The sequence below is a fragment of the Protopterus annectens genome, chromosome 14.part0 (genome assembly GCF_019279795.1).
Source record: "Protopterus annectens isolate FY-2018-M chromosome 14.part0, PAN1.0, whole genome shotgun sequence".
NCBI lineage: Eukaryota > Metazoa > Chordata > Ceratodontiformes > Protopteridae > Protopterus > Protopterus annectens.
The window spans coordinates 436,121,956-436,135,371 of NC_056748.1; the positions used below are offsets into that span (position 1 = coordinate 436,121,956).

Sequence of the window (13,416 nt, forward strand, 5' to 3'; positions counted from 1 at the left end):
ATGGAGGTTCCAGCTGTGTCCCTGTTGGACAGGGGCAATAGGTGCTAATCATGGAAATAAGGGTAGAACTTGGCTAGGCTTAGCCTAGTAACTTCCTATGATCTATACCACATAACTAATTGAAAAGGTGTCCGTAATGCCTCTCTTGGGCCAGACAGCATTCCTGAAGAAGCTAAATATATTTCACAGAGGTTAGGACCAGTTTCAGCACCCTTTCAGAAACCATATAGCAAATCCTGTATTCATTTCCTTGGAGGAAGCAATTGGTTTTAAGGTAGTTCCTTGGTCTTAACACCTTTCCTGATGACAGAGAAAGTAAATCCTGGACAGATTAGGAAATATTGATAAGTTTCTTGTCTTGACTTCCCTGCCTCCCAATTTATAAAAAATTAATTACTTTAGTACTTCCTACTGGTTAGAACACTCACGTTGATGCAAAATCCTGTTGTTTTGCTAACCTTTTAAGTCAGTTAGAGTAACAATTAAACAATGTCTCTGATTTGGGGCCTTTGCACTGCCATTATGTCCAGAATTCATGAACAAAATGTTGAGAAGTATACTCAGCACTCACTCAGCTACCCACAAGGACCAGTGCAAAGCTTGTACTTGTTTCGAAAGATTCAAATGTTAAACGTCTAAACTTTTATGGTATGTAACAGCATGTAAAACCAAAACAAAAATAGCAGGTGATGCAAAGATGTTCACGAACATTCATGAATCACTATATTTTGTATTTTAATTAATGGTAATACCTGGAGCTGTGTATAGGTTCATAGGTAAAACAATATGTTTCTTTTTAGCAGACCTAGATTATTAAACAAATGTCATTAGAGTAATTATGTTATTAAGGAGAAATGAACCATATAATAAAATAATGAAAATACTCACTTTGGATTCCAGAGACAGTGGTCTAAACAAAAACGAAAAAGAAATGACTTCATAGCTAACTGCTAATATACAGTGAATGTAAGATGTCTAAATTAGTTATTCATGATCTAGTCTAATATACAGCTAGGGATCATGAAAGTTATACAGTTTCTTTTTAACAAGTATCATGCTAAGCTTTGGCTTCTTACATGGTTAACAAACTTCCAGTTTTTCTTATCAGATTATGACTTGTCCATGTACTCCATTTCAGACAGGGTGTTATTTTAACATATAAAGTAACTTCATCTAAGGTGTTAAAAATTGTTACACCAGAAGACAAAAATGTTTCACTCTGGTTCAGTGTAACATATTTACTTTGATGCCCTTCTGCTTCAGAGTCTTTCTCAAAGGAAAAGCTAACTTTACTTTTTCCCTGCCCTTTTCTTTTTCCATTGCCACAGGTGTAATCTTTCCCCCACTGAATTAAATTATTCCTAATCTTAATTCCTGAATTCTTCAAAACAGTATTCAAAACAAGATGTTCTGTTGCAGTCATTAACTTTGGGTTATCTGCTTGCAGGAAGCCCTCAGTCGGCCTGATTAACAAAGTCTTGGGTCCTGCGTTGGTTGCTCTCCCTTCTTCCATGACGTCAGGTCGTCAGGGGTATAAAACATGCAGCCAACTACATTACATCAGTCTTTCGTGCTGTATGGTGCCCGAAGCAGAAGCAGTTCACAAGTGCCGGTTGGCTGACTCCTGAAATTTTCGTTTTTGAGTTTCAGAACCAAAGTCTTCAACTAAAGCTAAGTACCCCGTTGGGGAAACTTTTTCTTGCTCCTTACCTATGTCAGTAAAAGTTAATAATTGCATTACTTGTGGAAAGCAAATACCTCATAAAGATTTTCATTCGTACTGTATTCCTTGCCTAGGCCCTGACCACGACGTACATTGCTGTCGGTTTTGTGCTTTATTTAATTAGCGCACTATCTGTCATCGGTATATTTTCGCCTCTAAATATTTCGGTTCTCAGTTTAATTATCCAGAAATGTCGTTGGTTAGCCATCCGACTACCGGGATTCCGAAAAAATGCAAAGATGGAGACAGGCTGCCAAGGTCCAAAACTGCCGACGACGCTTTTCCTAAGCCAGTCGCCAGTTCACCGGTACTCAGTGAGGTGCTTTCGCAGACCCTGATACCCACTACTTCTGATTCACTAGCCTCTACTGAGACCCATTCGGAGTCCGGTATGCCGCGAAATACTTCAACTATGGAACCCGCGGATGTCTCTAACTTGGATGGGTCCGGAGCTGCTGTGCAGGCACTGGCTTCTCAGGGTGTATTCAGGCCTATGAACTTGCATATTAAACCGATGCCTCCTTCTTTACTTAGGCCTAAATCTTGATCCATGCCTAAAAAACCAATGCCCAAGCCACATGCTCAGGCCTCTATGCCTAAAAAATAAATTATAAGAATGGCTGAAGATCTAATAACTCTAATCAGGGGTAGCCAACCCCCACCCCTTCTAAGAGGCCTAGGACTGAAGTTGATTATGAATCTTCTGATCAAGATTCTGTTATTTCTGATTCTTCTGATGATCTGGATTTGCCCTTATCTACTTATGAAGATTCTGATGCAGAGTACTCCATTCCCTCTGCTTCCCCTCCTGAGGATTTTTCTTTGGGATAAACCGTACATACTCTAAGGGAGCATTTCCACTGGGAAAGCCAGGATTTTTCTGATTCAAAAAAGAGTCTTAGGGATTTCCTTCTCCTACCTCAGCATAGGCCTTTAGCTAATCCTCCTGTACTAGACATTGTTGATGATGCTTTTTCGGAATCTAGTTTGGCCCCTGTTTCCCTGCCTCCTGCTCCCAGAAAACTTGACAGATACTATAAGGTCCCTGAGTCCCACAAGTTCCTTTTTAAAAATCCTATTGCAGATCCAGACACTATTTCACAGGGGCCCAAGGGCATTAAGGCTTCTACTGCTAAAAATCCTACCCCTTCTGATAGAGACTCCAGGGCACTGGATAGATGGGGTAAGAAGGTTTACACTTCTGCAACATTGGCCATTAGGGCTTTAAACTGCCAGTTTCATATGTTAAAGTATCAGCAACATGTTATTGGACTGCTTAAACAGAAAATGATGTTGATTCCTGACTGTGGAAAATAAAGAATTACAGGATTTAATGCATTCTGCTGAACAAGTTGGAAAACATACTTTGCAATGTGGTTTTGATTCCTTAGAGGCCTCTTGCAGGGCTGCTGTTACTGGGTCTGTGCTCAGAAGGCATGCTTGGCTTAAGGAGCAGTCTTTGCCTGATCATGTTAAAGCTAAATTGTTGGATGCTCCTTTAAATCAGGACTGCCTGTTTGGCAACAAGGCTGAGGAAGTTCTTAAAAAGATGGAAGATAAAGCTAAATCTATGCAAACTGTTAAATATTTTTTACAAGTTCAGCCTCCTAGATTTAGTAAGCACTGACCCTCTAAGAATTGGTCCTTTACAGCCCCTTCCAGGTCTTCTCAAGCCAAACCCAGACACAGCAAAAACCCCAGGTTTCAGTCCCAGGGGACACACACAGAACTAAGCAGTAGGGGGCCTCCACTTCCAAATCTGGGAATAATAAGACTCCCCCCTATGGTAAACTGTCTCAATGACTTCCTTATAAAATTTCCAAGCACTTATCAACTGACTGCTCCTTTGGGGGGAAAGATTGCTCATCATGCAAAGAATTGGGGACTCATTACCCAGGACAAATGGGTTTTAAATATAGTGTCCCAGGGATACAGATTTCACTTCCACACGTTGTCAACACCAAGTGGGTGGGTGGACCTACCCCCAAATCAATGAGCAGAGGCCCAAAAACAAGTACTTTGTCTCTTAAGCATGGGGGCTATTCAACTGGTACCGGAAGAGGAAAAGGGACACGGTTTCTACTCTAGACTTTTCCTGGTACCCAGAAAAGACAATTCATGGCATCCTATCCTGGACCTGTCTACTCTAAACACCTTTTTGGAGATTGCAAAATTCAAGATGCTGACTCTTCACCAATTACTTCCTATGCTAGACAAAGATGCCTGGTTGGCAACAATAGATTTAAAAGAAGCATACCTGCACATCCCAATAAGGGAATCTTGCAGAAGATACCTAAGCTTCAAAGCAGGCTACACGCACTATCAGTTCTCTGCACTGCCCTTAGGCTTATCTACTGCTCCCATTGTATTCACAAAGTGCCTAGCTCCATTTATTGCATTTTGCAGGCAAAGAAATATTCAGATGTACCCATACCTGGATGATTGTCTAATTCAGGCAGAAAGCCAGGACATACTTTTGAATCATGTGGCCTTTGTACAAAGGGTTCTAACTTGTCTGGGGTACACCATAAATGAAAATAAATCACACCTGGTACCCTGTCAACAAATTATATTCCTGGGAGCAAGCTTGAATACAACTTCCCAGATGGCTTACCTCACGCCAGAGAAACAAATTCATTTGACAACCTACTTCAAACAAGTGGCCACAAAATCTTTGCTATCTGCTAGACAAATACTGCAAGTCTTGGGGTTCATGGCCTTCTGCAATCTTCTAATTCCATATGCAAGACTGCATACAAGGAAACTACAGTGGTATCTAAAAAGCCTATGGTGTCAACATTCTCAAGACCTAGAAACAATGATTCCTATCGTACCTTGCCTACGCCTAGAGTTCCTTTGGTGGGCAGAGTCCTGTCACCAAAACAAGGGACTACCTTTCACACCACCCCCTGCCACCCACACCATAGCAACAGACGCATCAGACTATGCATGGGGGTTCACCTGGCAGGGAAGTGCATTCAGGGCAAATGGACCTGCATATCAATCAAAAAGAAATGTTAGCTGTACAGAATGCTCTGACAGCCTTCAAGGACCACATTCTTCCAGGACAACTAATGGTAAAGACAGACAGCACCACTGTTATGTGGTACATAAACAAGCAGGGGGGTACACATTCTTACCCTCTCTGCAGACTAGCCATGGCATTGTGGAACACAGCCTTGAGCTACCAAGTGCACCTACAAGCTCAATTCCTGCCAGGAAATTTAAATACACTGGCAGACAGACTAAGCAGAAAACTCATGGATCCACATGAGTGGAAACTGGAACCAAGGATTTTCAACTTGTTGCCAAGCAAATGGGGGAGCCCAGATATAGACCTGTTTGCCTCTCCCCAGAATTACCAATTGGACAAATTTTGCACGAGGACTCCCCACAAACAAGCCTGGAAAGTGGATGCACTGTCCTCCAGCTGGAAAAACCTATCAGTCCATGCTTTCCCCCCTCTGCCTCTGCTCTCCAAAGTACTACTTAAAATCAAACAGGACAAACCAAGGATGATTTTGATTGCTCCAGACTGGCCGGCGCCAACACTGGTACCCCCTCCTGCACAGTGTGACATGGTTATCTCCATGGCACCTGCCTCAGACTCCTTCCCTGCTGTCTCAGCAGGAGAACCAGATTCTGCACCCTCAGCCTATAACACTGAACCTTGCAGCCTGGCTAATTACTATCTCTCCTTTACCATCCCTCAGCAAACCTGTGATGGATATCATTTTAGAGGCAAGGTGGCCTGGTACTAGAAAATCTTATGCTGAAAAATGGAAATGATTCTGTGCCTGGAACCCATCTCAAGGGATGAGCACAGCAGTGCCCAATTTACCTCAGATTTTACAATATTTAACTGAAATGCTTCACAAGGGCCTGTCTTTTTCCTCCATTAAAATCCATGCCTCAGCCATTTCAGCTCATTATAACACAGAACCTCCCCTCTTCTCTCATCCACTGCTCAAGTAGTTCCTCAAAGGGGCCAAAAATTTGAGACCACCCAGGAGAGCTCCAACCCCACCCTGGGACCTTAACTTTGTCTTGGAGAAACTCACACTACCTCCTTTCAAGCCAGCTGCTACTGCAGACTTAAAATTTCTTTCTTGGAAAAGAGCTTTCCTTTTAGCAATCACTTCAGCTAGAAGGGTATCTGAATTACAGGCCATTATGACAGTGGAGCTTTTCATCATCTTTCATGCGGACAGGATGTCCCTCAGAACCAATCCATCCTTCATGCCCAAGGTGGTATCCAGTGTGGCTCTTAATCAGTCCATTCATTTGCCAACCTTCTTTCCCAATCCACAGAATAAAGGAGAATGGATACTGCATTCCTTAGATGTGCGCAGACAACTTAGATTCTACTTGGACAGGACTAAACCTCAAAGGAAATCTGAACAACTGCTGGTGGCATTTGCTGCAGGGGCAGAGGGGAAGGCTATTTCAAAGCAAACCATTTCTAAATGGATAAGCCATTGCATTCATTTCTGCTATAAGCACCATGGAAAACCTATCCCCCAGGGGATCAGACCTCACCCCACCAGGGCTGTATCTACCTCTACAGCCTTTATCAGAGGTGTCCCTACCAGGGACATCCTAGAAGCTGCTACCGGGAGTTCTGTACATACTTTCACCAAGCATTATCATTTGCCAATTTTCTCTAAATCCAGAGCTGGATTTGCCACTGCAGTCTTGCCGGGCCTTATAGCTGGCCCTAATGCTATCTAAATTCCTCCTCCCAACCATAGCTTTGGGAATCTACCCAAATGTAATGACTGCAACAGTGAAACACGAAGAACATAGTACAGTTGTGTACACTTACCATAAATGTAGATGTTTGGGTGTATTCACTGTTGCAGTCCTGGTTACCCTCCCTCCAGCTCCCTAACTTCTTTTGACTATACCTCTACTTTCCTTTACTATGCTTAAAAGCCTTTTTGGTGTATTTGTTATTTTGTTGGAGGTATATCTTTCTACTTTTATATTTAATTGCTTCCCATTAGGGGGCACCTGGCATCTGGGGCAAGAAAAACTAATGTAATGGTGTTGGCTGCATGTTTTATACCCCTGACGACCTGATGTCATGGAAGAAGGGACAGCAACCGACGCAGGACCCAAGACTTTGTTAATCAAGCTGACTGAGGGCTACCTGCAAGCAGATAACCCAAATGTAATGACTGCAACAGTGAATACACTTGAACATCTACATTTATGGTAAGTGTACACAACTGTACTTTCTTTATCCAAGAAAGATATACATTTTACTATTAATGATCTTATAATTTCATAGGTAATTATTAGAGTAATGAACCCATGAAGCCCTTTTAAGCCTAGCCATGCTAACCAAAGGTAAGCGTCAAACCCTGTACCTTGTATTTGTAAGGTAAATACTTCAACCATTATGCCAACTCCAATCTTGGTGATGCTTTTGGCTTTTAGGAAATTTTAAGCAAAGACCTGTGTACATGCTCAAAGGTTTGGGGATCCAAGTGAGTACAAAGTCAATCATGTTTTTCTCCATCCATCTTCTCAGATATTCTATATGTTCTTGAATTAATTCTCCTTCTCATGTAGGCAAGGTTTTCTTTCTTATCTTGCAATGTTTTGTTTTGTAAGAAATCAGAATCCATTTCTTGCTCTTTTAATTTCCCTTCTGTGTCATTTAATGAAATTCCTACATCTTGAAAATTGTGATTATACCTTTGGAAAATGTTCATAAGAGCCTTTGTTTCCTGAGAAAAGAAATCTCAAGTACTGTCCAGTTTAGTGTAGAGATCCTTCATTTTTCTACTAAGTACTTGTAAAGATGAGATAGTCTATTATATGTTTTTAGTTAGCGAAAGTTCAGCTTGTAAACTTCTGGGGTTATTCATAATGTAGAATTATTCTAGTGAACATCTTATCCAGGAAAGCATATAAAATATCAGAAATTCTGTTTACAAAGTTAGATACATTTTTATCACCAGGATGTTTTACTTGAGGGAAGAAAAAACTTTACTGTTGGAACATAATGTCTGAAGAGGATCTGTCAGGAGCTTCATATTATCTGCCATCTTGTATAAGAACTGTTTAGAGCCATTTTATGAGCATGATATAGGATGTGTATTATTGGGTGCCAGTATACTTCTGTACAACTGATTACTTGGTCTGTTGCTGTATGCTCCTAGACTTTGCTTTAAAATCTTGTAATGCACACTGTTTTCATGTGTCAGTTTGAGTGATTTGAGCAATAGGTTCAGAGATTTATTTGCTACCTTTGAATGCTGTATAAAAATAATGCTTTAGGTGGTGGCATATTCCTTCCAAGATAACAGGTATATGGCTGTTCATTCAAATCAGGTGAACATTTATTTGTAGTTTACAGCAAATTGTCAGCAGAACAATATGGTAAAAAGTGTACAGCTTTAGTTGTGTTATTTAAAAGTGTCCATTTTGTTTTACTGTTTTACTTTACAGTGCATAATGTCTGCAGCATTCATGTCACTGTGACTGGTTTATTTGTGCTAAAAAGCAAAAATTAGTTCTAGATGTATGTGCGAACATGCTTTTTAGGGTTACTACTCATTGTGAGTTTTGTATGACAGTCCTGGCTTTGAAAAAATTATAAATGTCCTGTTATTTTAGAAAAAAAATAGTCTATTGATTCATCAGCACCGCATCAACTGGCAATTGTGACTAATTCTTTCACTGAGATGCTAGGACCTGTGGGTTAATAAAGGGATTGGTAATTCCTACACTTTCTTCTATGCTGAACATGTAAATTTTTGGTTGCCAAATAATTTTGTTTGAAAAAGTCCGTACTCCAAACAATAAACATGTTTCATCTTTTCTGTAAATACTGCAAAAGGCTGAAGTACTGAAAGTGTAACATTTGAGCTATGAAACATCAGAAACAAAAAAAAAGAGTCTGTAATATCAACATCAATTTTTTAACAAAGTGAAAACAAGTCCTTTTCATTGGTTGAGACCATAGACTGTCCTACAAAAAGTTACTTTTCAGTTAGAAATGTCCCGATTTGGGGATCTGAAAAACGTGGTAACCCTAATTGCTGATGTCCTAGAACTGTTCATTTTGGTGTGACATGCTGTCTAAAGTTCATTGCTAACCTGACTGATCATAGTTATGGCTTTTCAAGTTTGTTTTGGGATTTTTGTCCCCTTGCGCCTTTCTAACATCCTTTTGATGAATGTGCATGTGTCATGTTTATGCTGGCTGCTGCATCCTTTATTTTTAATTTTCTTTTTTAGTTTCTGCTACGTGTTTTTTTCTTTTTTCTTTTTACATTTTAGCTAAACTAAGACTTTCCATGCATGGTGCCAAAGCTAGTACTCACAACAGAGCCTGGGTTGAAAAGAAGCTACATATCTGTATGAAAAAAGCTCGGAATCTGCAAGATCGCATGCAACAAGGGAGCTCTTCCTCGCCACAAGGGGGAGCCTTCACCCAGATGCAAAGGTAGAGAAACGTGATACAGCAGTAAGGAACAACAGGCAATGCTGCCATGTGCAGGCTTCTCTAGCAGTAGTGATTGTGATAGTAAAAATGTTTTATTTTTCAGTATCCTTGAAATGTGTTTTTATAGATTTTTTTCTTAACACGTATGCCTGGATTCTCAATTTTATGTCAGCAAGGTGAGGAATAAGGTTATCTTATTTTTGATCATCCAAAACAATACATAGACCCCCTCAGCTTGAGGGGTATATTTGGAACACCATGAAAATAGGCTTTCCCTATCTGCAGAAAATGTTTTTAATTTTTTTTATTTTAGAATGTCAAGTGTTTTTGCTTTTAAGTCTGAATAAGGAAGATCTTCGGTGTGTGGGCAGTGTCTTTAATATGAGGAAGGAGTGAGGGACAAAGAATATTAAAGGTTTAAAATATGGAATATGTCATGTAATGTACAACTGCAGGGAGCATTTATTTCTACCCCAGTATCCACAGGTGACTAGGCAAGTCTTTAGCTCCACTGCAGTCACACATCTTATCTCTGACTTCTATGAAAACCTTGAGGTTATTGGGAAAGTTGCTTCCCTTCTAAGAATCCTGATTTTGTGTTTTACTTGTATTACTGTGTATGGTCTTCTGGATTCATTTGCAGCTTTCTTATAGAGTGGACATGCATAGTACATAGGGAATCTACATAAAAGCCACAGAACTTGAACTTCAGCTAAATATAGAAGATAAAGTTTTGCATCACTGCACTAGTCTGTCTGTTTCCAGTATATTTTTCCCTGTTTGTCCGAAGTCAAGCTGGTACATGTGATATGGTACTTGCATATTCTGAATATGTACTGCATTGCCATGTCAGTCATTAGCCAGGGTAAATTTACTGATTTAAGTTTTGCAGACAAATTGCTTTCCTCCATGCCTGCCATCCATCAAGGCATTGCCATGCTATGTAGTATCCATTATTTCCCATTTATGGAGTGAGAACATGGTTGGAGTGTGCTTATCATTCAGGTATCCACCAGCGTTTCTTTTCTTCATGCACTACTTGTCTCAGTTCATCCCCCAAAAGTCCCAAAGGTTGGCTATGAAACTGGACTGTGTGAGAGTTTGGCATTCCTTTCCACAGGTGACACTACCCCTAATAGTACCGCCTCTCCACCATGCAAACAGATATCTCTGTTTCCCTGCCATCTCCATTGTACGTGCTGGATACATGCCCATACCCTGGGGTTGAGGTGAGCAAGTTCTTTTTCATCATTCTGTCTTCTCAGGTTAGTGCCCAGGTAGGTATCAAACCCAGGTCATCTGCGTGTTAGTCATGACTTGATGTCTCTCTCTCTCTCTCACTCACTATATATATATATATATATATATATATATATATATATATATATATGTATATATATGCCCCAGAGCCACTTAAGTGATTAACATTAGCTGCACCAATTAGACATTTTGCTGTCACCTGACGGAGTACAAGTTCTTGTATTCAGAGGTTTGATTGTCAAGATTATGACCCAATGAGCTTCAAGAAACTTGAATTTTGTAACTCATTTTGATATTTTCTAAGTCAACAAAATGAACTTTTTTAGAGTAGGACTGGCTGAATTTTTTTTGTAGATGATCATAGAAAATATATTTGGCATTGTAAATTTTATGCTTGGATCAGACTTTTGATGTGCATTTTCTTGTTTGTAAATTTCAGAGAATGCATGTATGTGTGTGTGCGTGTTTAGTTGTATCATAAATACATACACACACACATATCCATCCATCCACAACCCCTTTTTTCCATTTTTTTGAACATGGAGTTGAGGTGTCACATCAACAATGACAATCACTTAGAAACAGTGTTCACACATATCTGTATGTGTGTGTTTATATGGGTCTCCTTCAGAAGACTGACAAACCAAATGACTAACTCCCAATAGACTGAAAATTCAAAATACTGAACACATTTTTATTGCAACAGGCAAGCTCTCCTGCCACCCCTCATGCCCCCACACCCCTTGGTAAGTATATATGTATATATATATATATATATATATATATATATATATATGTATATATACATACATATATATGTATATATAGATAGATATATATCTGTGTGTGTGTGTGTGTATTTATATCTATATCAAGATATATATATATATATATATATATATATATATATATATATATATATATATATATATATATATATATAGCTGTATAGTGGATATTAAAAAAGTGTACACACTCCTGTTAAAATGCCAGGTTTTTGTGATATAAAAAAATGAGACCACAGTAAATCATTTCAAAACGTTTCCTACCTGTAGTGTGACCTGTCACCTGTTCAATTCAATTATAAAACAAACAAATATGTTAGGGGAAAAATTAAAAAAAAAATAAAAAATTTACAGTAAACTGGTTGCATAAGTGTGCACACCCTTAAGCTAATATTTTGTTGAAGTACCTTTTGCTTTAATTACAGCATTCAGTCTTCATGGGTACACACCTATCATCTAAAGAGACTCTGATTAACCGCAAATAAAGTCCAGCTGTCCTACTAGGATTTTCCTGACATTTACTCAGTTGCCCGCTACTGCAAACACCATGGTTCACAGAGAGCTTACAAAGCATCAAAGGGATCTCATTGTTGAAAGGTATCAGTCAGGAGAAGGGTACAAAAACATTTCCACAGCATTGGATATGCCATGGAACACAGTGAAGACAGTCAACAAAAAGTAGGGAAAACATGGGACAACAGTGATGTTGCAAACAACTGGATGTCCCTCTAAAATTGATGAAAAGATAAGACAAAAACTGGTCAGGGAGGCTGCCAAGAGACCTGCAGCAACACTGAAGGAGCTGCAGGAATTTCTAGCAAGTACTGCTTTTGTACTACATGTGACAAGAATCTCCCGTATTCTCCATATGTCTGGCCTATGAGGTAGTGTTGCAAGACGGAAGCCTTTTCTTACACAGAAAAACATCCAGGCCCAGATAAAATTTGCAAAACAATATATCAAGTCTCCCAAAAGCATGTGGGAAATGTGTTATGGTCTGATGAGACCAAGGCTCAACCTTTTGGCCACAATTCCAAAAGGTACATGTGGCACAAAAACAACACTTTGCATCACCAAAAGAACACCATCCCCACGGTGAAGCATGGTGGTGGCAATATCATGTTTTGGGGTTGCTTTTCTTCAGCTGGAACTGGGGCTTTAGTCAAGGTGGAGGGAATTATAAACAGTTCCAAATGCCAGTCACTTTTGGGCCAAAACCTTCAGGCATCTGCTGGAAACCTGAAGATGAAGAGGAATTTCACCTTTCAACATGGCAATGACCCCGAACATACTTCCAAATTAACAAAAGAATGGCTTCACCTGAAGAAAATAAAGTGTTGGAATGGCCCAGTCAGAGCCCAGTCCTAAATCCAATAGAAAGTCTGTGGGATGACCTGAAGAGGACTGTGCACAAGAGATGCCCTCACAATCTGACAGATTCGGAGCGCTTTTGCAAGAAAGAGTGGGAAAATATTGCCAAGTCAAAATGTGCCATGCTGATAGACTTCTACCCAAGAAGACTGAATGCTGTAATTAAAGCAAAAGGTGCTTCAACAAAGTATTAGTTTAAGGGTGTGCACACTTATGCAACCAGTTTATTGTACGTTTTTTATTTTTTATATTTTTTTTCCCTAACAGATTTGTTAGTTTTTCAATTGAATTGCACAGGTTATAGGTCACATTAAAGGTGGGAAAAGTTTTGAAATGATTTATTGTGGTCTCATTTTTTTATATCAGGGGTTGTACACTCTTTATATCTACTGTATATATATATATATATATATATATATATATATATATATATATAATATATATATTTGCTAGGTTATTGTCTGTTTATTTCTGTTTTTAGTTTTAAGCCTTCTATATATTACTACATTTATTTTTGTTTGGATATTTTCATTCTTGTACATCTTTTTATGTCATTAACGTTCTTTCAGACCTTTCCTTTACTTTTTCAGCTTCATATTATGTCCAGCTCTCTGTTTCTTTTGGTTTTAGATTTAACTCTTTTCTATAGGCTGTTTGCTGTGGTTTTACTATTTGATTGGACATTTGTTTTACCAACCCTGTCTTACTCAGCTTACTAGTACACATTAATTATTTTGGTTTATTATTTTTTGAATCTATAGGCTGTTACAGGTTGTTAGTAATTACTGATTGGTTCTAAACAATTCCACTGTATTGTA

At 39.1% G+C, this 13,416-nt stretch overlaps 1 protein-coding gene across 1 annotated transcript in view; it reads left to right on the top strand.

Annotated features, from left to right (window-relative positions):
* The window catches only part of USP54 (ubiquitin specific peptidase 54), a 1,304,502-nt gene that overhangs the window by 1,053,388 nt on the left and 237,698 nt on the right, over positions 1-13,416 (top strand). The window contains exon 19 of the mRNA XM_044056203.1: positions 9,017-9,182. Within this exon, the coding sequence (XP_043912138.1) occupies positions 9,017-9,182 (166 nt within the window). The remainder of the gene's footprint in view (positions 1-9,016; positions 9,183-13,416) is intronic.